The sequence below is a fragment of the Pecten maximus genome, chromosome 6 (genome assembly GCF_902652985.1).
Source record: "Pecten maximus chromosome 6, xPecMax1.1, whole genome shotgun sequence".
Taxonomy (NCBI): domain Eukaryota; kingdom Metazoa; phylum Mollusca; class Bivalvia; order Pectinida; family Pectinidae; genus Pecten; species Pecten maximus.
In genome coordinates, this window is record NC_047020.1 from 17,679,128 (window position 1) to 17,705,280 (window position 26,153).

General features: G+C 35.4%; 1 protein-coding gene across 2 annotated transcripts in view; it reads left to right on the plus strand.

Moving 5' to 3' along the window:
- LOC117329114 (glutamate receptor 2-like) overlaps positions 1-23,716 on the plus strand; it is a 74,096-nt gene extending 50,380 nt beyond the window's left edge. Inside the window, exons 8-12 of one of the 2 annotated variants that reach the window (XM_033886851.1) lie at positions 11,427-11,555; positions 12,344-12,553; positions 15,739-16,571; positions 17,876-18,053; positions 19,690-23,716. In XM_033886851.1, the coding sequence (XP_033742742.1) occupies positions 11,427-11,555; positions 12,344-12,553; positions 15,739-16,571; positions 17,876-18,053; positions 19,690-19,746 (1,407 nt within the window). In that variant the 3' untranslated portion in view covers positions 19,747-23,716. Of the gene's footprint in view, positions 1-11,426; positions 11,556-12,343; positions 12,554-15,738; positions 16,572-17,875; positions 18,054-19,686 lie in introns of both variants that reach the window. The other variant, XM_033886850.1, reaches the window with a different exon arrangement.
- The last annotated feature ends 2,437 nt before the right edge of the window (positions 23,717-26,153 follow it).

The following is a 26,153-nucleotide window of genomic DNA, read 5'->3' on the forward strand; positions in this document are numbered from 1 at the left end:
GTATTTAAATACAGTTTCCGCATGTGTTTATCTGACGTCATAAAAAAGTTGCAGACAAATAATTGGTGCCAGCGGCGTGTCGTCTGAATTGGATTCAAATTGATGTGTTATGTAGGAAAGTGCTGATTCGTTTTATTAAAAATCAGCATGACACTTTCGCTAATGCTATAAGCAGTATAGTCTAAAAGCATATGTACTTTCCCCACACTATTTAAACTGATTTTTAAGGAGACGATTTACTGTTGATTTCAATGATTGCCATTCAATAACATTTTATGAATGTCAACGATTCGAAAAAAAATGGTTCAAATACTAATGCAATTAATTGTGATAGTTAAAACGTATGAAATATGCGTTTTATCCCAAACCACTTTTGCAACAAAAAAATATATTACCGAGAATCTGTAGGCCTGTTGCTGGATGCAAACACCTGTAGGTTCATGGAGATCCGAACAGATTGTCCCAATGCTTTCTTAGTCTATCATTTTAAGAATCAACTATAGGCGGCCTGTATTTTGTTGTTGTTTTTTTTTTTGGGGGGGGGGGGGGGGGGGGAGTTATTGTTTTTTTCACCCATTCTTGGTTGTTATTGCTATCTATTTTTATTTCCCAGTTTTTATTCAATCCTATGTTTATTCTCTAAGTTTCATGTAATCCCGTTTCACCTTGTGTTGACTGGCCTATAACTCACTATAATATCATTTAAGATGTGTCGATAGATTGATAGCTTCTGATCCATCATACATCACTCGATCCATAGTTTCGAATCCCTCGCGATTCCATAAACCAGGTTCGTTGACTTTTCCCGATGCCACTGCCAGCCTAGTAGACGTCTCATAGGTACTCCTCTGGTGTTTGACTACTGTGTCACAATTGTGTCTTTCGTCGCGGTCCTTACTGACGGGGATACTAACTTGCCGTGACACCGCCATCCATCTACCTCAATATAATGGAATCACATCTTGCACAGTAGTCCCTACCGAAGTCCACAGCACTAAGACTGGGCTAATGTCGATTTATAGTAATTCGTGGAAGGTTATTACTCTGTATGATTTCCACTTATTCACAGGGAAATGATCGAAGAGGAATTGTTGTTTTACGGTAAACGTCTCCTCAGATTGTCCACTCAGACTTGACATCCCGTTGCTAACGGGTATTAATCCGTGGTGCCAGCGAACTAACACAATATATATGTTGGACCATATGCCTCACATACTTACCGCCGGAACTTGGTACACGCTGACTAAAAAATAACAGGAATACCATGCATAACTTCAAATATGAATATGTCAAGCAAACAAGTATTAGCTTTCCAAAAAGTTAGGAGGGCTACTAACAGCATTATTTTGTTAGTAAGTAGTTACATTAACGTTTGAGATAGGCCTAGATGGGCATTTAGAAGCTCGCGTAATTATGATGAGAATTGATTTATGAGAGATATAATTTGGTGTTAAATGCGTCCACGAGCGGACATCTGTTAACCTGTCGTCAGATAATACTGTTAAGTTTCTCTCATTCGTATACCTCTCTGAGATATAGTGTACATGTTACTCCCATGATGCAGCATTCAAGATGACTGCCACTGAGTGGTAGCCTTCTTGAATGATGTATCTACCTGTACTACACCTCGATCCTCTCTGTTTTATTTAAGATTTGTTACCTTGAGAAAAAGTACGCACTTAGAAAATAAAAAGACGCTATTGATTTTTCTCGTGCTGGTAAAGTATCATTATGCTTTCCGGGTTGGTTTTCATGACGTTATTGAGTTTTGTCATGCTAACATGCTAATTTAATATGCTAATTTATTATGCTATTTTTACATGCTGACATGCTATTTTGACATGTCAACATACTAATTCAACATGCTAGTTTAACGCTCTAACATGCTAGTCTAACGTGTCAACATGGTTATGTAACATATTATCATAACATACTAAAGTGTAACATACTTATTTGCTGTTTTGATATTCTAACACGCTAATGCTTGATAGTTGATATGCTTGGTTTAAAAACCTGGTTTGGCCCTCATTCCTAGCTGGTAAGTGTAGTGAGATTGAATACCAGTAAATAAAACATGTGTTCGTTTCTTACTTGTCGTAATAGGAATGTGTAGGTATTGTATGTATTATATTCCATTACTAATAACTGTGAAATATATTGTTAATCTTTGTATAGGAAATAAAATGTCAATTTTTACATTTTAATCAAAATTTCATTGTAATGGCTGCAATGGCTTTTGGTATTCATCACGGAAGAAACCTGTCCTTAAGCCACCTGTAATTGAAGAATCTCTGAAGAATGATGACAAAAATAAGACAAGAACATGTCAATTTCTACAGCAACAAAACAGCATTAGCAAATAGCAGCCAACTACATACCTATATAAAATGTCAAAAATCGTGAAATCTAATATACCAAGTTAAATATAAGCATGTGAACATGTCAAAACAGCATGTAAGCATGTCAGAGTGTCTAAACTAACATTTTTGTAAACATTTTGTTACATTTTTTTTTACATTTTTTGTCACTTCCTTTTACTTTTTTTATGCATTTTCACTGAAGATATTGTTCAGCTCATTTTTGTGCACATCTCACTATATATTCTTACTACTTTTTGTCATCTATGTGTTTTCTTTTTTGACACATTTTTTCATGATTTTTTGTTTGTTTTTTTGTTTGTTTTTTTGCTATTTTGGGGTTTCTATTTTAATTTTCATCATGTCTTTTTACTAATTGAGTGCATTTCCACAGAAGATATTTTTCAACACATTAATTGCCCATTTCGCTTTATATTCTTACTAATTTTTCATTCATTTTTTCATGTTTTACACATTTTTACACATTTTTGCATTTTTTACACAGATCAAGCTAAATGTTAGCATGTCAAAACAGCATGTCAGCATGATAAATTAGCATGTTATTATGTCAAAATAGTATGTTACATGATAAGTGAGCATGTTAACTTAGCATGTTAGCATGTCAAAACAGCGTGTAAGCATTTTAATTTAGCATGTTAGCGGAAAGCCGACAAGCCATGTACAGGTACATACTCCGACATACCAAAACTCAATAACGTCATGAAAACCAACCCGGAAAGCATTATAATTCTCTACTAGAACGAGAGAATTCATTAACGTCTTTTTATTTTCTCAATGTGTATTTTTTTCTCATGGTTACAAACCTTGCATACAGAGGAGATGAGGTATATAGAGTATTCAAGATAGCTACAACTCAGTGGTAGCCATCTTCAATGATGCATCATAGGAGGGATATGTACCCTATATCGTTATCACATCTCTCCTCTCTGATTTTATCGATATCCGATCTTAACCAAACAGAACATTCGGATCTCTCTGATTTCATCAATCACTTTTTGTTTGTATTCAACTTCCCCAATTGTACCTCTACGATCTATATTGTATAAATAGTGACATCACAGACAGTAAGTAACCTATCACTGCATGTAAAGTATACAAGCGACCCAATCAAAGTATATATAATATTTATAATTGTGTGCAAACCCCTCAATATGGCTGGTACAGCGACCATAATATTATAATGATACCAAAGATGATGCGCTGATTTTTTAAACAAAAATATCGGGAGATTGGATTTGCAGCCTAAGCTTTCATTTTAGGTACATTTGTAGTGTCTTTATCGTAGTGCAAGTCATACGCCAAAATGATATGCCTCATTGCAAAATTTTTGGTATTCATTGGAAAGGTTTGATTTACTAGAATGACAATAAAAAACGAAACTATAATAATCAGAGGAAAAACAACATGTTAACGAACCGTTACTTAATATCTCAATGGATAAAACGAGGGACAAAATAAGGCAGACACACACCAATAGAGTTACTAGAATACAACTCGTGTGTACCGGAAGGGCAAGCGTCTTCTGCTGACAATATCTACCGTGTGTATCTATGTCAAATATAAGTATTTCACAGACTGACAATATCTACCGTGTGTATCTAGGTCAAATATAGGTATCTCACAAACTGACAATATCTACCGTGTGTATATAGGTTAAATATAGGTACCTCACATACTGACAATATCTACCGTGTGTATGTATGTCAAATATAGGTATTTCACGTGCTGACAATATCTACCGTGTGTATCTAGGTCAAATATAGGTGCCTCACATATACTGACAATATCTACCGTGTGTATCTATGTCAAATATAGGTACCGCACATTCTGACAATATCTGCCGTGTGTATCTAGGTCAAAACTAGGTATCTCACGTGCTGACAATATCTACCGTGTGTATATATGTCAAATATAGATCCCTCACATACTGACAATATCTACCGTGTGTATCTAGGTCAAATATAGGTACCTCACATACTGACAATATCTACCGTGTGTATCTAGGTCAAATATAGGTACCTCACATGCTGACAATATCTACCGTGTGTATCTAGGTCAAATATAGGTACCTCACATGCTGACAATATATACCGTGTGTATCTAGGTCAAATATAGGTATCTGACATGCTGACAATATATACCGTGTGTATCTAGGTCAAATATAGGTACCGAACATGCTGACAATATCTACCGTGTGTATCTAGGTCAAATATAGGTACCGAACATGCTGACAATATCTACCGTGTGTATCTAGGTCAAATATAGGTATTGAACATACTGACAATATCTACCGTGCATATCTAGGTCAAATATAGGTATATCACGTCCTGACAATATATACCGTGTGTATCTAGGTCAAATATAGGTACCGAACATACTGACACTATCTACCGTGTGTATCTAGGTCAAATATAGGTACCGAACATGCTGACAATATCTGCCGTGTGTATCTAGGTCAAATATAGGTATTGAACATACTGACAATATCTACCGTGCATATTTAGGTCAAATATAGGTATATCACGTCCTGACAATATCTACCGTGTGTATCTAGGTCAAATATAGGTACCTCACATACTGACAATATCTACCGTGCATATCTAGATCAAATATAGATACCTCGCGTCCTGACAATATCTACCGTGTGTATCTATGTCAAATATAGGTACCGCACGTGCTGACAATATTTACCGTGTGTATCTAGGTCAAATATAGGTACCTCACATGCTCACAGGGTAGTTCATAAAAGAATCACCAGGCATATCGATACACATCGAATATGTCAAACGTATAATCACCTAAAGCTAAACACAGTATCTATATAGTAGAAAAGTATTTATTACAATACTCATACATCTATAGTAATAGCCATGACTATCAAAAACAAATAATTTGTTGTTAATTCCATTTTAGGCAGTTATCAAATCAAAGTATTGCATACAGACCCCGGTTTTCAATAGGAATGAATCACAAAAGTAAACTTCCTTACCTAATATTTTTCTTTAAATTCAATCCTGATTCCTAAGGGAAATTTTAACACAAGATATTTGTTTAAGTTAATTAAGGGAGGTTGATGAAACCAAGCCGAGGTATTTCTTTAACAGATTTTTAGCATATCTTAGTTAGAGAAGGGTGGGGTGAACTAAAAAGACGAAATTCTAATAATCTTAAAATGGCTCCGTTTTCTTTGTGAACAGAAATATCCAGTGTGGATTTCCACAGTCATTATCTTCATTTAAGATTCTTTATCTGGTGTATCTTAGTCTTCGGAAAGTCATCTTTTAGGCGGAAAATTGCTTCAAGTGTTTTTGATTGAAATGGACGGGACGCATTTGGTGGCTTTACGTTTTCATTATAATGCGCAACAGTAGAAATTGGATTCTATTTTGGGTTTCAGGGGCCTACTTTATGAGACAAAAGCAAATAGTGGAAATTTGTTTCTACACTGGCGAGGCAGGGAGTGCCTCTGATTAGTTCTAAAATCGTATTATTGCTCAATAATTTCACTCTAAGACGAGGACAGGTGCTGATGAAAGTGACTTTATACGGGAAAAGGCACTTGTTGTTTTTATAAAGTAAACAAACGGAACAGATTGTAAGTGACAGAAATGCTGGTGATTATTGCAGGAAATTAAACCCTGAAAGATAAACTATGACGTAAAATCGATTTGATGGGTTTACCGTCATCTTTAGCATTGATTTTGTTACAGAGGCTGGGAGTTAGACGTGATTCTATTTCTGCATGTCGTAGAGACGTAACTTTTCTGGTTTACCGAGACACTACATTATAATACCAAACGTACCCTTCAGATTAGCTTACTTTACCATACAAAGTACATGATATCATTAGCTAATACATGTATGATGGAAAATAAACACTGAGAATATTCTCTTGTGGGGATATGGTCGTTATGAGCGCGTCATAGAACTAACCAGGCCTATCGTTTTAGGATCGAGGTATCGGAAATTGGATTCTAGCCCTTCATTGCTCTAGAATCTCTCCTAGCGATGCGTTGACGTTTGAGTTTAAATCTTTCAAACGAGGAATCAGCAACGCCATTTTACACGTATAATGAACTCGAATCTTTTTTTTTCACGCGATTTATTTGGTTATAATGTTCGCTGTAAACGCATATGCGAAGTTAGATCGCCCAAATAGGATTTATTCTCAGTCTGGATTTCGAAATTACTCTTTAACGCTGAATCATATCACTGCACGGTACCATGTGCAGATATATATCTGTAGTATAGAGATTGCACAATGAATGGTTGTTGGATATGGAATCTATTTCACTCCACACGAACTTTAACTTTATTTTATTTCCAAATTCATAGTGCGGGATGTGAGCGCAAATATATATTCCATATATATGACGATTACATCTGCTTCCCGCCAAAAACGTACAAACTGGTCACTATCACTACTGGAGTAGGCGTGGGCGTTTCTTGGAGACAGACGTGTTGTTAATGTTTATTATAAATGTGGCGTGGTATAAAGTACGTCTAAATACTTACGGAAACGCATTCTATGTGACAGATACAATGTTTTGATCATGTTAGACGCTTTTCCCCTAAGCACATTTTGAAAGAAATCGAATATTCTTCCCGTCACCGGTATCGTTTTTTACCCTTGATGCAATAAAACCAACAATATCAAAATCATCAAGAAAATCCTTGTCCGACAAGTCGTTACATTGATAATGAATATTTGCAACGGGTTGGGAAACATAACAGCTTCCGACAACGTGGCGGATCTAATTTCAGATGCAGTCTGTACATCAAGTTACAACTGAACAAAAAGATCACGTGACACAAATCACGCGACAAAAATGTGGTTCGGGTCACAGTTCAAAATCTCAACCAATTAAAAGACTGGAAGGTCATATACCACTAATGGTGTATCGATATGTTTTCCCAACAGCCAATACATGTACACAATGGTCCAAATGTGATATAGCATAGCGTATTCTCGTGGAATAAAACAACATTGTGTTAATTCGTGTAACTCAACAGTAAAATACTTTTAATAAAACAGGACATCTTAGACATAAGTATTGATCTGTTGCCCAAATTGTTTTCATATCGATTTATACTTACCTACATATAGATTGTTTTGTAACTGAAACAAAAAAAGAACAAACAAAAATAGAATGACGTTCCATGTCTAACCGGTCAGATCAGTATCGCTTGCAGACGATGTTCAACCTCATAGGGGCTCGGTTTCGGTTTTTTGGAGTAAGGTAGGCCTTTGACATCAGCAAATAACAACTATATTATAAATCCATTATACAGAAACACAACCTAAAACAATGTCGATACCCTCGAGTTTCTTTGTTTTTGTTTTTTAATATACAATTTCTCTTCATGTCTGATTTGGGAATCGAGCTCCGGCTCCTTAATGAACTGTCAGACCACCTTCTCAATAACATAACCATTTCCACAATAACATTAACACGAAATGGAGCATTGATTTAACTTATAGTGTATTACATTTCTATCTATTTCGCAAACACATATGGTGTACGAATGGTATGATCAAAGCAAGTGAACTACTATACACGATCTAATCAACTTCTTTAAAACTAATCAACTACAGAATAAGATTCCCATTGAAAATAATTTACATCAATGTACTTCCCATTGACCAATACATCTCTACAAAACTTTATTCAAGCCAGTTACGGCAGCCTATACTATAAGGTCCCAAGGACACAGGGGACAAATTACCGTAGTCTATACCAAAGGTCCCAAGGACACAGGGGACACATTACCGTAGTCTATACCAAAGGTTCCAAGGACACAGGGGACAAATTACCGTAGTCTATACCAAAGGTTCCAAGGACACAGGGGACAAATTACCGTAGTCTATACCAAAGGTCCCAAGGACACAGGGGACACATTACCGTAGTCTATACCAAAGGGCCCAAGGACACAGGGGACAAATTACCGTAGTCTATACCAAAGGTTCCAAGGACACAGGGACAAATTACCGTAGTCTATACCAAAGGTCCCAAGGACACAGAGACAAATTACCGTAGTCTATACCAAAGGTTCCAAGGACACAGGGGACAAATTACCGTAGTCTATACCAAAGGTTCCAAGGACACAGGGACAAATTACCGTAGTCTATACCAAAGGTTAGAAGGACACAGGGGACACATATTCGAAACCGCTCAAACGTCTTCTGGTAATTCAAAAGTCTAGAATATTCTAGATTGTTGTTAAATTACCTCTAGCTTGTTGACATAGAGTGTTACATGTATACAGTTTGCAAATAACATGCTTTTGTTTGTAGTTGTCCGGAATAATTAAGTGTTTGTTCAGACTTCGAATTTCTCATGAGTATATTTGAGTAATTTTCTAACAAAAACCATCAGTTGTAACGATAACATATTTATTCTGGAGCGTTAGCAAATCAGCTGAAAAATAAAGGTTTCAGAGGCTTTGAATTTGACACTTTTGAAGGTCACATTTGTGAAAAATATTTGCAACAAGTATTTTTTTGATGGTTTTACTTAACGTATTATTTGCCAATGATGTGTTCGTTCCTCTAAGATGGTTTTCTTCCGGCTGTTGCCAAATATCTTGAACTATTGCTTCCAAGTACCAGGTATATCCCGAATTTCCAAGTGATTATTCTTCCAGTGAGTCTAGGTTCGCCAGGATAAACGATTTTTTAGGAATTTTCATTATAGTGATTCATCATTCTTGTATATAAATCTTTGACAGGAAGTAATGCTGTACATTTGTGTTTCCGGTGGATGTTTGTCCAGATTAGTCATCGTGTTTCGCAAGCTCGTAAAGGTTCCAGTCGTAACATTTCCTGAGGACATGATCCATCAGGGAAAAACAAATTAACACAATACGCCGGTGGTTATATAACGTCAAGGAGACAGACATTCTTTCATTTTCAGACATGACATATCTCCAGTCTCAATCGGAACATAATGTACATACAAATGTAGGTATTCATATCTTGATTCATGACCTACTCCATGTTTTTTTTTTTTTTTTTTTTAGTTTTTTTTTCTGTTAGGGTTTGCTTCAAACCGTATAGAGTTTTTTGTCTTTTGATTCCTGTCTTTAAAAATGAAATAAAAGTAACATTGAATGATTTCCCGTTGGATAGAGCATTTGTGTATTTCACTCGTTCGACCGAATATACCGATATTTTCCACGAGTACTAAGAGTGCTAGTGAGAACTGAGGATGATATGTCACACGAAAAGTCGGCTGATATCGATACTGTTAATCAAAAGAAATGTTTTGATTTCACCAGTGATTATTTCTGAAATGTCACTGCAAAAAAATAATAAATAAAAGAGGTATATCTATATACATTAACTATACGAAATTTCTAATACTGGTAAGTCTGTAGAAAAGACTTATTTCCTATTTCAAAATAATGTGTACAAGGTTGAACAAGCCTATCCCAATCATGGTTCTATCATTATTCGAGAAATCGTACTGGACGCTAGATATCCTATCAGAATAGCACAGCTCTTAGATCCCTACCAAACGATGGTCTGCGAATATGACAAAACAAAAAGGATAAAATTTACATCAAATCACCTTTAAAGAAAATAAATGAATATAAATGAAAATACCATCTTACGTATTACTGTAAATAGCATTGCGACAAAACAAGCCTCGCACTATTTCCATTCAAAGCATGCCGTGTTTTGTTAACACCGAACCCCTCTAGAATAATACATTAAGTCAAACTCCGCGTCAATCTTTCCAATTTGTGAAATACCAATATGGCCACCAAAAGCGAATGATCGGCTAGGGACAGTCACCTCGATGGTTAATTTGTCTGAAGATCCCATTCGTAGAGTCAGACGGAGAAACAACATTACCTCGTGTAGCCTGAATGATCCGGAGTGTTAGACACCACATGTATTGATATAACCATATGGTAGACACGAGAATTCTATTCCGCTTACAAAGAGAGTATATTGTTCATGTTACATTGTGTTCTTGATGACCGACCCTTGATGTAGTTTCAATGAGATGGGCTGATAAGATATAATCGTGAAAATGTCTCCTTTGGCTTGCAGTACGTAATTCCATACCATGGTGGTGTCAGGAAATCGGTGTAAAATGACCACTGACGCTGAATAATTGGCTACTACAGTTGTGGCGAGGACAACACACACAAACAGATTGATAGAAAACATGCAAGAGGTCGAGCTGACGGTTAGGAGTGTCCAGTTTTGGCATCATTTTCACTTTGATGTATCACCTGTATATTCACACTCTGTGTCCATTTCTTGTTTTTGTTGTCGCCAAAGGAAACAGTCTTATGATAAATGCCCATGCATTATGAAACAAATATCATTGATAAAAACCAATCCCGGGAAAACGATTCGATCGCAATTCAAAAATATGTTGATTGGTGATGGAAACATTTAGTGTAAGATTGGGACCATTCAGGTGCTTAAGCGTGTTGACCCTAAATTTTCTTCTTATTTTCTAAAATATCATAGGACATTGCCAATATTCTATCAATAAAATAGAACCAACACAACTGATGAGAAATGCTAATACAGGTCTTTCTGGTTTATGAAAAGCAACCATGTCCAATATTGCAACAAGGGTGTACATTCCGCGCGATGATTGCGTGGATTCGAATAGTTAAATTAAACTGACAAGACCAAAAACGGTTGGCCTATTTAAACCTGCAACTCATTACAACTTGACAACCATCACAATCGATCGTCGGAAACGTTTCCAATTCAATGATTCTGATCGTTATTGAGTTTGTGCAACAAATGGTACAGCGTCACAGCCAATGTCAATCGAAACTGCTCACGATAAAAATTGTGTTATTCAAATTTAATTTTACATTTATTTTCCTTTTCACCGTGCTCCTTAATTACAGAATTTGTCGATATCCGGTATTGTTTCCTTTTTTTCAAAAACAAAGAATTTCCAAAATTGTGTGTGTGCGAAAGAGACCGAGAAAGAGACAGACAAAATGGGAAAATGAGTTATTAAGTATTATACCATAAAATATTGTTGCAAATTATTTTTCATTCTATTTTAGATAGGAAAATGGGTTTCTAAGCCAGACTTCTTCGATTCGAGGATTCAGTTCCGGGACAGGATCAAGCGTGGAAACAAAACCATGCCTTTTCCACTTCGCGGACGAAGGGCAAAAGTTGTCATGATTATAGTAAGGCTTTCATTTCTTTAAATAATATGTACATAATCCACGTGTCAAAGTTTGCAGTAACTTTTATGCAATTTCGGTAAAATTCTACTTTGCTATGATATCACGTTATTACAATTGTGACGTCATTTGTGAATAAATGATATCTAAATTGAATTTGTTAATCTGACACCATACGGATGACTTTTGCGCCGTTTATTCCCATTTCAATAAAACTTATTTCCTCAGTCCATACAAGAATATTTGTTACAGGAATGGTAATAGGTATCAACAGGTGTAATGTTAAAATCCTTTGGTCTGTAATTTGTATAAAATATCGTGTATAGATATATTGCCCTGATATTAACGTAAATCTAAATTAGCAGCGGGAATTCCTTAATATGGCACTGTTAAGTAGCAGTTCTATTTAAATCAATGTTAGTCGCGCCAAAGAACATTTATTATGGAAATGCTGCGTTCATTCCATCTAGACTTGTCATTAAGATCTTTTAATCTATCAATAGTTTAACTTTTTTAAATCAAACAACAAACAATTTTTTTTATTTTAAAGATTCGTGTATATTTCGGAATCAATATACCTGTTTGTTATCATATGTTTTTTTCTTATTTCGCCCTTGAAGAACAGGTTAAAAGAGTGATGTTGACTATATAATGGAGACAATAATCTCGTCAAGACGAACAAAGTTTCATTTTACTTTTAGATTAAATCACCGAGAGTTTGTTCCTTACTTAGAGCTGTACCTTTTTCACTAATTCAGTATACACGACCTCAACAACCTTCCTTTTTGTAGGAGCAACCATTCACCATGATGAAACGTGATTACGCTCTTCGCCATGGTAATGACCGCTTCGAGGGGTTCGCCGTGGACTTGATCAAAGAGGTGGCGGAAATGCTGCAATTCGACTACGAAATTTATCTGGTTCACGATGGCAAGTTCGGCTCTAAAGTTGAGGATGGCAGCGAGGAATGGAACGGGATGATTGGTGAACTTCTAGCGGGGGTGAGAAATAGTGAATTCATTCTATATATTTAGAAGGCAATTACGTTATTTATTTCACTAGGATAAAGATAGATACATGGTTATCACTAAGATTGAATATGACCTTCGCCAAGAAAGCATTCTATGTAGATGAAAACCACCAACAAAATCAAACTGGCCAAAGCCTCGTCAACTCAGAATATTCGCAAAATTGTTCAAAACCTAATCAAACACTATAATTGTCATTTCAAAACTTGCTGGTCTATAGGATACCTCTACTAAAAGGTCGATCATTTATGTCGTTTACGGCAAAAACAATGTAATTTTAAAATGTTATTTATCTCAAGCTTGCAATGCAATTCTAAATTATTAGGGCCCGTCTCGCAACGTTGTTTTTTTTACTAGCACGGCATCAGACAAGCATCCATCACTGGCTACCGAATTCTTCTGTGTGTTTAACGCTACGGGAATGAAGTTTGATTCAGTCAGTTCGTGACAAATACCCATCGGTAATATTTGTATAAATCTAGAAGGATTACGCTAGTCATGATGTTTCTGGTGTGCTTTGCGTGTGTAGTTCCCGTACTTCTTTACTCCTATGATGTAAATATCACATTTCTGACTTCATCCTACGGTCAAGTCCTCACATAGAAAAAAAATATATTCCTAAAACAACAGGGAAATAGAGATTTTCCCTCTTAAACTATAACTACCGTACTTTGTTGACATTACTAGCGTGATAATCACCCATATCTTTCAAAATGGAAATGACGTAATCGATATGTTTATTATGAATAGGAATTTACGTGTTTAAGAATTACAATTTCCATTATTTATTTCGTCTAACTCGGTTTCATAGAGGAATATGATTCTGAAGTGTATATTCTAACATCCTACCTACATACGTGGAAACAAATCTATAAATTATCATTTTATTTAGTCAGTTGTTTATGGATTGTTTTTTTTTTGGGGGTGGGGGGGGGGGGGGGGGGGGGGGGGGGGGGGTGGCTAAAGTTTACTAAGTTAACTTATACTGGCATCATCAGATTATATTCAGAAATACTAATGAAAAGGAGAAAGGTTCAAGACATTCTTTGCTATGAGGTATCTTAGAAATCCTACAACATCAAGACATTCTATCCGATGAGGTATCTTATAAATCCTACAACACAAGGACATTCTATCCGATGAGGTTTCTTATAAATCCTACAACATCAGGACATTCTATCTTATGAGGTATCTTATAAATCCTACATCACAAGGACATTATATCTACTGAGGTATCTTATAAATCCTACAACATCAGGACATTCTATCTACTGAGTTTTCTTATAAATCCTACAACACAAGGACATTCTATCCTATGAGGTATCTTATAAATCCTACAACATCAGGACATTCTATCCTATGAGGTATTTTTTAAAACCTACAACATCAGGACATTCTATCATATGAGGTATCTTATAGTTCCTACAACATCAGGTCATTCTATCTTATGAGGTATTTTATAAATCCTACAACACAAGGATATTCTATCTTATGAGGTATTTTATAATCCTACAACATCAGGACATTCTATCCTATGAGGTATTTTATAAATCCTAGAACACAAGGACATTCTATCTTATGAGGTATTTTATAAATCCTACAACACAAGGACATTCTATCCTATGAGGTATTTTATAAATCCTACATCACAAGGACATTCTATCCTATGAGGTATTTTATAAATCCTACAACACAAGGACATTCTATCCTATGAGGTATCTTATCAATCCTACAACATCAGGACATTCTATCCTATGAGGTATTTTATAAATCCTACAACACAAGGATATTCTATCCTATGAGGTATTTTATAAATCCTACAACACAAGGATATTCTATCCTATGAGGTATCTTATAAATCCTACAACATCAGGACATTCTATCCTATGAGGTATCTTATAAATCCTACAACACAAGGACATTCTATCCTATGAGGTATCTTATAAATCCTACAACACAAGGACATTCTATCCTATGAGGGATTTTATAAATCCTACATCATCAAGACATTATATCTGATGAGGTATCTTATAAATCCTACAACACAAGGACATTCTATCCTATGAGGTATTTTATAAATCCTACATCATCAAGACATTATATTCTATGAGGTATCTTATAAATCCTACAACATCAGGATATTCTATCCTATGAGGTATTTTATAAATCCTACAACATCAGGACATTCTATCCTATGAGGTATTTTATAAATCCTACAACATAAGGAAGTCCATTCCCCTATAGTAAACGGCATCATTACCTGATGTTTACGCTAAACATTGTCACGGATAATGATGTATAAACAACAGATGTCAAAAGGGAATTAGTTATATAAATATTGGTCAATCTCTCACATCTCAGCTTCACTGATTCTGCCAATATCAAAAGTTATCTGGTGATTATTAGAAAGTGAAACTTGTATATTATCTCTCATATGACGTTAGTTTCTTTTGACGTTGCTATGGTGTATATACACGTGATATCTGACCCCATAAGCCGAGCCATAGACACGTAGATTGCTCCAAGAAGCCACTTTAATGTGTTAAAGGTTGTGTTGATGTACATTTTCTGACCTAAACTTAACACCCTATACAGACACTGATGCATAAAGGAGGGCCGACGGGAAATCAATACATATATCATATAAAGGGATGACAGATTGGCCGTAAACATCTAAAGTGGACACTGTAACGCCGCCGACAAAAAAGGCGAAGATATCGCCGGAAGCTTTTAACATACTATTCGGTTCAATGTATCAATATCATTTAAATATAGGAACATATCTCTATACGTCATACATGTACTCTATTCTACTACATCAAAATACTTAAATTACGTGCTTAAATATCGAAAGATCGTCATAATTAGCAACAGTCTAAAATTACTTATTAAAACGAAATTCATTTCTCCAATGTAAAAAAAGAAGTTTACAACCAAAACAATTAATCTATATTTCCTTAAGATGGTAATGAAAATCATTCTCGGTATATTGGCACCTCGGGAACACGTCACTGACTTTTCATAGCCTGCACAGAAATGTAACAATGCCGCCTTAACGAAAACGCATTTAACCCATTCCAAGTCTTTCTAAGGTAATTCATACGGTTGGGACGTATATGTTCTCTAATGTTATACTGTTTATTTTTGTAATTTTTCAGAATGCAACGATGTCTGTGGCCCCGATAAGTATCAACTCGCAACGAGAGGAGGCAGTCGACTTTACTAAACCGTTTATGACTCGTTATATAAGTGTCCTTATGAAATTACCAAAATCTGAGAGGTCCTATTTCGAATTTCTGAACCCACTGCATCACATTGTGTGGTTTTGTACGTGTGGCGCCTTCGTGGTAGTCAGTATAATTCTGTATATGCTGGAAAAGATAGGGACATCTCACAATAAGGATTATCCGGCTATATCTTTCCGGGAGAGTTTGTGGTTTGTGTTCGGGTCACTTCTTCAGGGCAGTACTGACGCCTCACCGTCCACTCTCCCCGGACGTATACTGACCAGTGCATGGTGGTTTTTTGCCCTCATCCTTATTTCATCATACACAGCTAACCTGGCTGCATTCTTAACGGTCAAGAAGATCAACGCCCCTATCAAATCAGTCACCGATCTGGCATCACAAACGAAAATACAATACGGCACTGTTAGAAGTAGTGGAATAATGCATTTTTTTAAGCAGACGACAATTGAGCATTTCTCTAAGATGTGGGCCCAGATGTCTGAAGTCCGAGAACAGGATTCGATGGTTGATACAACAGCGGAAGGATTTGAAAAGGTCAAAAAGGGAAATTACGCATTCTTTTGGGATACAACGGTCAATAAATATATGACCATTATGGACTGTGAATTTATGGAAATTGGTCCACATTTTGATCCCAAGGGTTTTGGAATCGGAGTCCCGCCTGGCGCCACATACCGAGAGGAATTATCGATGGCTATTCTCCGAATGAGTGACACTGGACTCCTACACGAGTTGGAAAATAAGTAAGTTTTGTTGTACGGTATGGTACAGAGCCCCTTGACTGACATGCCACACACTTATTTTATTTCGTTATTTCGAAATATCATTTCGTCTTATCGAAATGATATAGTATATTATTTCGTTTTATCGAAATAACATTTCGATAAAACGAAATAATATACTATATCGTTTCGATAAGACGAAATAACATTTCGATAAAACGCAATAACATTTCGATTAGACGAATTATTATTTCGATAAAACAAGTAGTATGGACCCCTAATTGTGCATGTTCAATAGGCCTACTGGTCGGATAAACAAAATTTATGTCAGGTGGACAGCTAGGATTTTGATATTTGAAATGTGTTTTTGTTTTGGTGAATACGGCAGTTTAATTCCTGCTGAGCGTGTTCAATGATGAGATCAAGTGGACTTCTATCACAGTATCTCTATTGGTATTTGTACAATTTTGCATGTTTAATATAAGTTAGTTTGCTCAGAAGAAAAGAGCACACAATTTACCAATAACTCATGGCGATATAACATATGATTAATACTGCCAGGAAACTAGGGGCCTTTTAGGTGCGATAAGGAGAATTGAACACCATTTGTCTTGAGGAAATCACTGTGTCCAATAACAGAGGAAATAACGACATCATAAAAATGATAAAAGTAACAATATCTGTTTGTATATTAACATCGGTACATGTATCAATTGGAATTATTTGCATTTCATTTCAGCTTTTCTTATTTTTTCCTTTTTTTCTTGATGCTAAAAGTAACAGGTAGATAATACAATGGCTATGTTTATCACTTTAACGCATGTGCTCTCTGTCATGAGCAGTAGATCTATTGTGTCACCGAGTTTGGGATTACCCACAATCCGCATCAGACAATAATGATTGAATTGATCGCGGCTTCCAATCATAATAAAAACAAAAGTTGTGTAGTTTCAGTCTGTCGAGATATCCTTCACGAACGATGCTAATCTAGTTCGAATGTAGAGTTGTAACTTTCAAATTGGATTGGGTTGTTTTTTTTTTGGTTTTTTTTGTTTTGTTTTGTTTTGGGTTTTTTTTGTTTGCTTTTTTGTTTTTGTTTTGTTTTGCATTTTGCGTTTTTGTGTGTGTGTGTGTGTGTGTTTTGTGTGTTTTTTTTTTTATCTCATGACCGAATTTGATAGATAATGCATTACATTTTAACCTCAGTCCATATTGAAATCCCTCAACAGTTAGGATAAATTTGAATTTACCAGAATTTACGCTAAACAAGAATTGGCTGAACGTACAGAAATCGCCAGTGTAACGTATCCTTCTCTGTGTTATAGATGGTGGGGCAGACGAAATTGTCCGGACTTTACCAAGCCTTCTGCGGACGAGACTTCAGAGCTACAAATAGAGAACGTAGCCGGCGTATTCTTTATTTTAGTCGGCGGAATCGTGTTCGCAGCAATCGTTTGTGGATTTGAGCATTTCACGAAAATGCTGCATAACGCAGCAAAAAAGGTAAAATAATGACATGCACATCAATATTGTTATACTGGCATGAATGCATGCATTATAAATAACACATTTCCCGTGTATTTCAATTATTTTATCTAGATTCTGTTGTGGTTACGTGGGAGCCTGCAATATGACTCATCAGTGTCAGCTAATGTTATCGTAAACATGCCTTTATGACAAGAGATTCAATTTAATCGTTTTGAATAAACCTGCATTTATCAATGTGGAAGTGTTTGCTCTACTATCGGAAACCAATTAACAAGACAATACTTTAATTTTCCCCATTGTTATGTTTGTATAGGGTTCTAGGCTCCAGTACGGCCAATAATCATTTACTTTGGATATATTGTCGACTGCAAATCGTTCTTTCGTACAATACAAATATTATCAAAATACATACCTTCAATGAAGGGACGACTAGTCAAATATGCATACCAGCATGGTGCAGAAGATATGTTTTGATGTTGTTATAACTAAACATCAACTCAACTGCGATGACTAATTACGTTTAATTTGAAATCATTTGAAGTCGTAAGAGAATTATCGGTCTCGATATTTATACATACCGAGAATGTTAACCAGACCCAGGATTACAAACAAAACAGTAATGTAATCAATATCTAGATGTCAGGTTACAGATTTCTAAATAATGTTATTGAGTAGTAATCACTAGGTATTAAGATATTTTAGACATAATCCATATCTAGCACAATACTAGTGATACTGGCATTCACAGCTATGCAAGCATGTCGCTTTTAAGTTATTAATCTCAATATAGTTGATAGCCCGTGTTTCCGAGTTTGTTTACGCCCTAGAGGAGACTATGATAATACATGTATAATGAAAAGTAAAACTAAATATTTATTTTATGTCCACACCATCCACAAATTGTTTCCCGTATTGCAATTATGGTTTAAATCAGTTTACTGATGAATGACATCGACAAGTGTACTCAGTCTTGTCAATAATCTCTTTTGGATATTTACTTAGCTTTTGAATGGTATTGCGAAATCGTGTAATTTTGTTTTAGATCAGAAGGTAGCCTAATCATTTATCGGAAATTTTGCCTTCAACGTGCGCCATGATAGCATTAGCTATCACACCGTAGAATCAAGGAACCCAGTGATATCGATAGTGTTTATACTGAAACAAAAACAACTTAAATCATAGTGATATAACGATATAACGAACGCTATAAAGATATAACGATATAACGATCGCTATAAAGATATAACGATATGACGCTCGAGACAGCATTCTGTCTTTTCCTGTTGTTATCCTAAGCGACAGGTATTAACGAACAATTCCAACAGTGTTAATGGAGAAAATAACAACATTCCCAGGAATTCTTAGGGAGACAATAAAAAAGGGCATCTTATTTCGTTAAATGGAGAAAAAAAACACATACTTATATATAGGAAATTACTTTAGGGAATAGATTCATTAATGCTATATGCTTCTTCACACATTATATACGTAAAAAGTGATAGAGTTATCAACCTTTAAACTGACAATAGTGTAATGTATTCGTAAATTCTACTGATTATTCTAAGCCGTTATGAAAATGTGTTTTATCTGACCAATAGTTATTTGACATACATTGACGAAAATTAACATATCTCATTTTGTTTTACAGCAGAAAACGCCCCAGGCCGAAAAGGAACGTGAGAGCTTTTTACTGCCAACAAGGACGTAAATAACCTTTCCTATAATGTCATATCCGTTCGGATGCTTCCGGGTAACAGCCTCGGCAATTGCTGATATACTGAACCTTGTTTCAAGCCATCAAATAGAGATTCAACAACGAGGGAACAAATTAATTTCTGAAATCTAAATAGAAAAAGGCATCAAATTAGAAGATATAGGCATATGAACTGGTGGAAAGAGACAATCTGGCGTTTAGTTGATGCATCATTGAAAATTAAGTAAGACGCGGAATCTTATTTATTACATTAAACTTTTAAGTGATCGCATGGTAGTTGAATTTGTAAAAGTACCATATATATATGAAATGACGGTTGCTTAAACATCAGCATGCATCCAGTATGACAGGCTATTCATGTGTGTACTGAATACTTTCTCGGAAAGAGTGTTTGTACGAAAGACAGTGTATCACAGTTTCCATATTATATCACTTTATGAAATTGAGAGAGAACGAATTCAAATATGGCTGTGACGTCATGTTTGTAATTATGAAAAGTGTCAGTAGGAATGAAAATATTTTAAGAAATCATTACTTCGTGGTGCGTACAAAATACTTCTTCTATGAGGTATAAAGCAGCCTGTGACAAAATGACGTTATACAATGTGATAGGAACACGTGTTTGTGTGAAAGAACAAAGTATACTAGGTCAGGATTACGTCATAATGAATGTTATAACATGAGTTAATGGATAAAATATGTCTGTATAAGCAACTGGTGAAAACAGTGGAAGTAGAGTGGTATTTACAGTCCATGTATTTTTAATCCACTTGGGGACCCAAACATGTTTAATGTTGAATTTGATTGTGAGAAATTGTTAAGAGGAGCCGATAGAGCATTCCGTTCATTATGAAGTACATCAAAATGACACCAATATAGGTATTTAGTGACAGAAGTAACCATTACACACTAACACACAGATGATCTAATTTAAGACCATGAATTCCAACCCATCAGAAAAAATAATAGACCGGGTGCTGATACCCGTAAGGAGACTAATGCAATAGATATGTTTGTTTGATTAAACATATGCATAACAAAACGTTCTTTGTATATAACTGCTGAAAATGAAAATTTGTATATAGCTGTTGAATATATATTTCTAGAACGCGACAAATAAGATGAACAGTACTATGACTAGGGAAACTATTGATAAAATTGACATGCGTTATAGATTTATTAAGGTTTGCCTTCAGCAGAACTTTAAACTGCTTCACGAAGTTCTTTTACTTCTTAGTTTCATTAAATAGTCTCAAAATAAGACAATGTACCGTTAAGGTATGACTGTTTCTATTTAGTATTTATATTTAGTTATAACACTCTTTGCTACTCACAATGAATTGAACTAATCAAATCAGAAATGAATTCCCTGAGCTTATTTGCTTACACCCGACCCTACTCAGATTGACAAAGTAGGTTCTTCATAACAAAGCAAAAAATATAAATAATTGTTGAAATCGAGTTTTGTAAATACAGAAATAGGATATGCAACGTAAGTAAACATACGTAAGTTGCTATTTCCGTTGAATAAATTAAATATTCTACCATTTGACATTAGAAACAATATAAATAATTCCGTTTACCAGAATGTGAAATGCAATGTCAGTTTTGCTACAGTGGGCAGGTAGTGATAGGACTAGTAAAAAGGGTGTTATTTCATGAACATATTCATGTCGCGCAACTTATTCGCATAGAGATTTAACTCTGAAATCACTGTGAACATTGTGAGTATTTGTTAAGCTGTATCTATCGTACTGCTGATCACTGAATTATAACAAAGCGGGAATCACATGCTGCATTCACTAGAGCATCTTATACATTATAGCTCTACTATATAACTAATGCATGTTTTTCTCGTATACCATTTTCGATATGTAACATAACATAGTAAGGTATTTACGTATCAAGTTTTAGGAGAAAACACATAATTTAGACATGATCGTTAATAATTTGAAATTGTTTTGTTTGATTAATTCCTCGGGTGATTTAACTCGAAAATATGTCTCGAGATTTAACTACATACCTGTATGACACAAACATCACCTGATGATTGCGTTCCTTTCCTATTGTGACAACATGTCAGTGCCTTATGGTGAGGGTATCTATACAAGACGCCATTTCGCGCGTTTCTTTTCAAGTGTATCAACGGTTCATCTGCATGCTAATGTCTGTCTGTAGCTTACCAGTACACGTCTGTGACGATAGCCTGCTAAGTCGGTCCAGTAGGTTCCGTGTAGTCAGACCCGAGATTCACGATTATTTAATAACTTAAGGATATTCCTCAACTTGAAGGATTGAAAGCTTTACAAATAACTACATTAACTACATTTCCTTAAATACTACAGTAATTCATTTGTAACATTTTAAGTTAAGGATTTCCTTAAGTTAAAGATGTTCATGAACCTGTGGCCAGATAGTCCTAAAATATGTTCCTATATCTTGAGTATTTGTAGTAGTACCCCTTAAATACTAGTAGACTTCGGTGCTGTTTACCCTTTGTCCAACTTGGTTTTGTGGAAATGAAAAGTACAAGAACTATTACATATATATTTTTATGACATTTTCTATTGCTATAACCAGTTAAGTTTGCAAGTGTCACCAATTACCGGCCCTTGTTTCTGATGGTTGTCACGGACTCAAAATTTTCTGTACTCTTACTAGATCAGTACGGTCTATGGCTGCTCGAGTCGAGAACATTTCCACCGTAGAGTTAATTGTATATTGGCTATGCAGAAATTATCATAAAGTTATTTAAAATATTGGTGTATTATGTAGTAAAACATGAGGCTTTAGTGAGTGTTTTGATCATCATTTAAAAAAATTATACAAGCTGTCAATTAAAGGAAAAAAAAGTGCGAAAATATTATGATTTGAATTCTCAAATGAATTATTCACCGAGATTAATACCGGCATATTGTGGAATATAAAATCAACTTTGATAGCATGAGGATTAATGTTTTATGTTCAAAAAGTTTAATGTTCAAATGTTTAAACGGGATTCGTCACGAAATTTCAAAGATTTGTAATACGAAATTGGATTGCGTTAATTTATTGACAATTTCCAGAACACATATGATGAAAATGCATCACAGACATCATGAAGTTATAGCAGCTAAGTAAGAATAAATGTTAGCTGTTTTCTTGGATCATTTTCAGGATATAAAGTCATCCTTGTTGTAGTATAAGGTGTTGTGTGTTATAGTGTTAGTTACCCTGTTTTAAGGCGTTATAATATATGTATATTTATATGAAATACTGTTTCCATTGTTACGAGTAGCCCATTCTGACCTATCTATATGTAAATATATCATGTACTGTTTTTCATATAAAGTTTATTTGGTTCGTAATATATTTAGAAATTAAGTTTTATAATGTGTACATGTTAATGACTGTTAAGGATTAAATGCAAATGTTGTTCTTGTGGTGAAAGATTGAGAGTGAGCATCTTTTTTATAATTAGGTATTCATTTTATAAGATCTTAATATCATGAGTATACTATCAAACTAATGTATATATGTCGTCAAGTTTCTACAAATTTAGTTCAATCGCATTCATTGTTTGTGATTCATCATGCAGTATCAAAATACGGTACCAAAGACTTTCCTAAAATTCAAGAGGATAACCAATTTTAATATCAAACTTAATGAGTTTGGGTTGTGATAAATACAAACACGTCTTTGTGATAGAATGTCACCGATGTAGACTCGGAGTGGAATTGACCTACTTCAGAATTTCCTGTTTTCTTTTTCATAGAATTGTATACCAATCATGTCTTTCAACATTTCCATGGAACACTTGCATATAGCATCAAGTCTTGCCCATATGGCAGCTCATTTCAACGTCGGACTTTCGGATTTATGTTTCCTCGTCACCTCTGCACTTTCACCCATAAACATATGCCAATGTTGAACTGTTGTGATCAGTTTCTTCAAAAATAAAGATGTATCTGAAAAAAAACATCAAGCCGTTGTTGGTCGTTGTGTTATTGCCCTCGTAATAGTTTATCCTTGGTGGAACAATTTTTGAAATAGTATAAATACGTGTTAAGGCCGACGGGGATCAGGTGATGCATTGTTAGCATGCCTCTTGGCATAAGAAGCATCGGAACAAAGCTATGAAGAATTTGTAAATATTATCTGAAAGAAAATGCTTACTTTTTTCATACTTAGGCCTAACCTAGGTAATAGCCATTGTCAGATATTGAAATTATGACAAAAAAAATAAACAAACATCGATAAAAAAACTAAAATAAAAAACAAAAACAAAAAACACGTACACAAAACGAAACAGGTGGTACAGGCATATCAACGAAATCGTAACTCTAATTCAAGCTCGAACCAAAATATATGTTAACATGAAAACCATTGACAAAGTACAAAGATAAAACGACTAGGAGCTCAGAGAGGGTAAGCGTCTTCTCATTCATCGACATCCGCCATGCAGACTGTGACTCTTAGATGACAAGATGCTGACATAAACTGTAGTATTGTATCTCATGTTTATAACAGTGCCTGTGATTAGCCGAAACGCATCACGTGGAAGGGGGACAAAACCTCATATCTCCCTGAGGCGCGTGAGCCAGGGAGACAAATATGATAACTCCATGGACCGCTTGCCCCCATGGCGACGCGTATTATGATGTTCCCGCAGTTATTGATGACTATGATCTCACATTACCGCTAATGATACAGGAATCAGATCGCTAATACCGGGGAGACATGCCCGATTACCTTCAGTATCCTAGACAATTGCTAGTCTATCTATCTGGTTACAGTAGTGTTAATAAACCCTCTGAAGGGAGCACTTCAGATGTGAACAGGCCTTCATGGCTGCTCGTGAACATACAACTAAGTGCGTTTCTGCCTTAGAACCACATTCAGGAAGGTGACCTTACACATATAATTATCTATATCCGTCACCTTTAAAGCTTATCCCGGTAATTTGACATTATTGAGACGGCAAATTTAAACTCGAGTGTTCATAATGTATATATATATTGATGAAGCAAACGTTTCGATTCAATTTCAACTTCTCCCCTTGAGATTAAATGAAATGATGCATAAATAAGATATTTTCCAAAAAATAGATAGTTTGGACCTGTTGTACCGCCTGCATAGAATGAATGCTGACTGATCTCCCGACGGTAAGGCATCTGTACATGTGGTGCCACATCCAGACGAGACCAATCTAATTCATGTAGGATAAATAAAGGTTCGTCTGTTACCTAACTCAAACATGGGAAGATAAATATTGGACGGCCGTTATATCCATACATGATGTGCTTTGATTAGAAGGTTTCGGTGTTACAAGTACGAAGCACTTATCATGCAATGATGTGTCAATCATATGTCAGAAAAGCATAAATGACTTTGGTTTCTCATAATGTATATTTATTTGAATGGTTCAGAAGAGTTTTTGCATTGAGCGAAGATTGATTTTCATTGTGTTGGGCATTTGGAATCCTCGTCCTCATGTGACTCTGCTGTGTGGGAATTGTATACCGTACAAAACGGCGCTCAGAATCTACAAAATCACAGATAGAATATCCGCATTAAGTAACCGTGCATTGTATCATGGAAAACTTTTACGTAAATTATTAAGGTCAAAGAACATAATGTAGTCGTGAAGATTGTATTACTTGTTACATTTTATGAGAGGAAGGTATGTGTCGATGGCAGGTCGTTCCTAATATATATTACTGTATTATACGTTGTAAAATACACTTTATATGATATTTTAATTGAAAATGCTTCAATGAAGTAAAAAGACAATCCCATGCATGACCTAATTTTTTAAAAATAATGATAAGGAGGAATCTACAGAGCCAAAAAAAGTTTGAGGTATTGCCATTTTTACGATATCACTCGTGGTCAAATATTATACTTAGACCGAACTTTACAGATGGTGTATGTAGGTAAAGAGCTTTTATTTGAAAAAGAATTGGCCATTGAATAAAATTGCCCTTGAAAGACCACCACACTGAATAAAAACTGCAACATACTTCTAACATTTCATGTGGACCAACTCATTTGATTTTTCATGGAGGCGGTAATATACTCTATCCGCTTACGAGGGAAATTAGGATTCCATCGGAACACTGTTACATGAATAATTTCATTATAAACATTGTTAGTTGTATCATTAAACATTTAAACTCGAAATGAACCAAGCTGTAGCATCTTTTACTCACGCCTGGCTTGTGATAAACAATCTGGACAGCGCTTATTTAGGCTTCAATTCTCTCGATGGTAGATCGTTTCTAATTAGGAAAGCTTCAGGGTTCACAAAACAAACACCAGGCCGTTATTGGAACGCGCAAGAACAACTACGTATCAGATACCAATCACACAATTACGACTCCAGTGTAAGGCTGACAATATAGAGGAAGTGGGAAATGTTG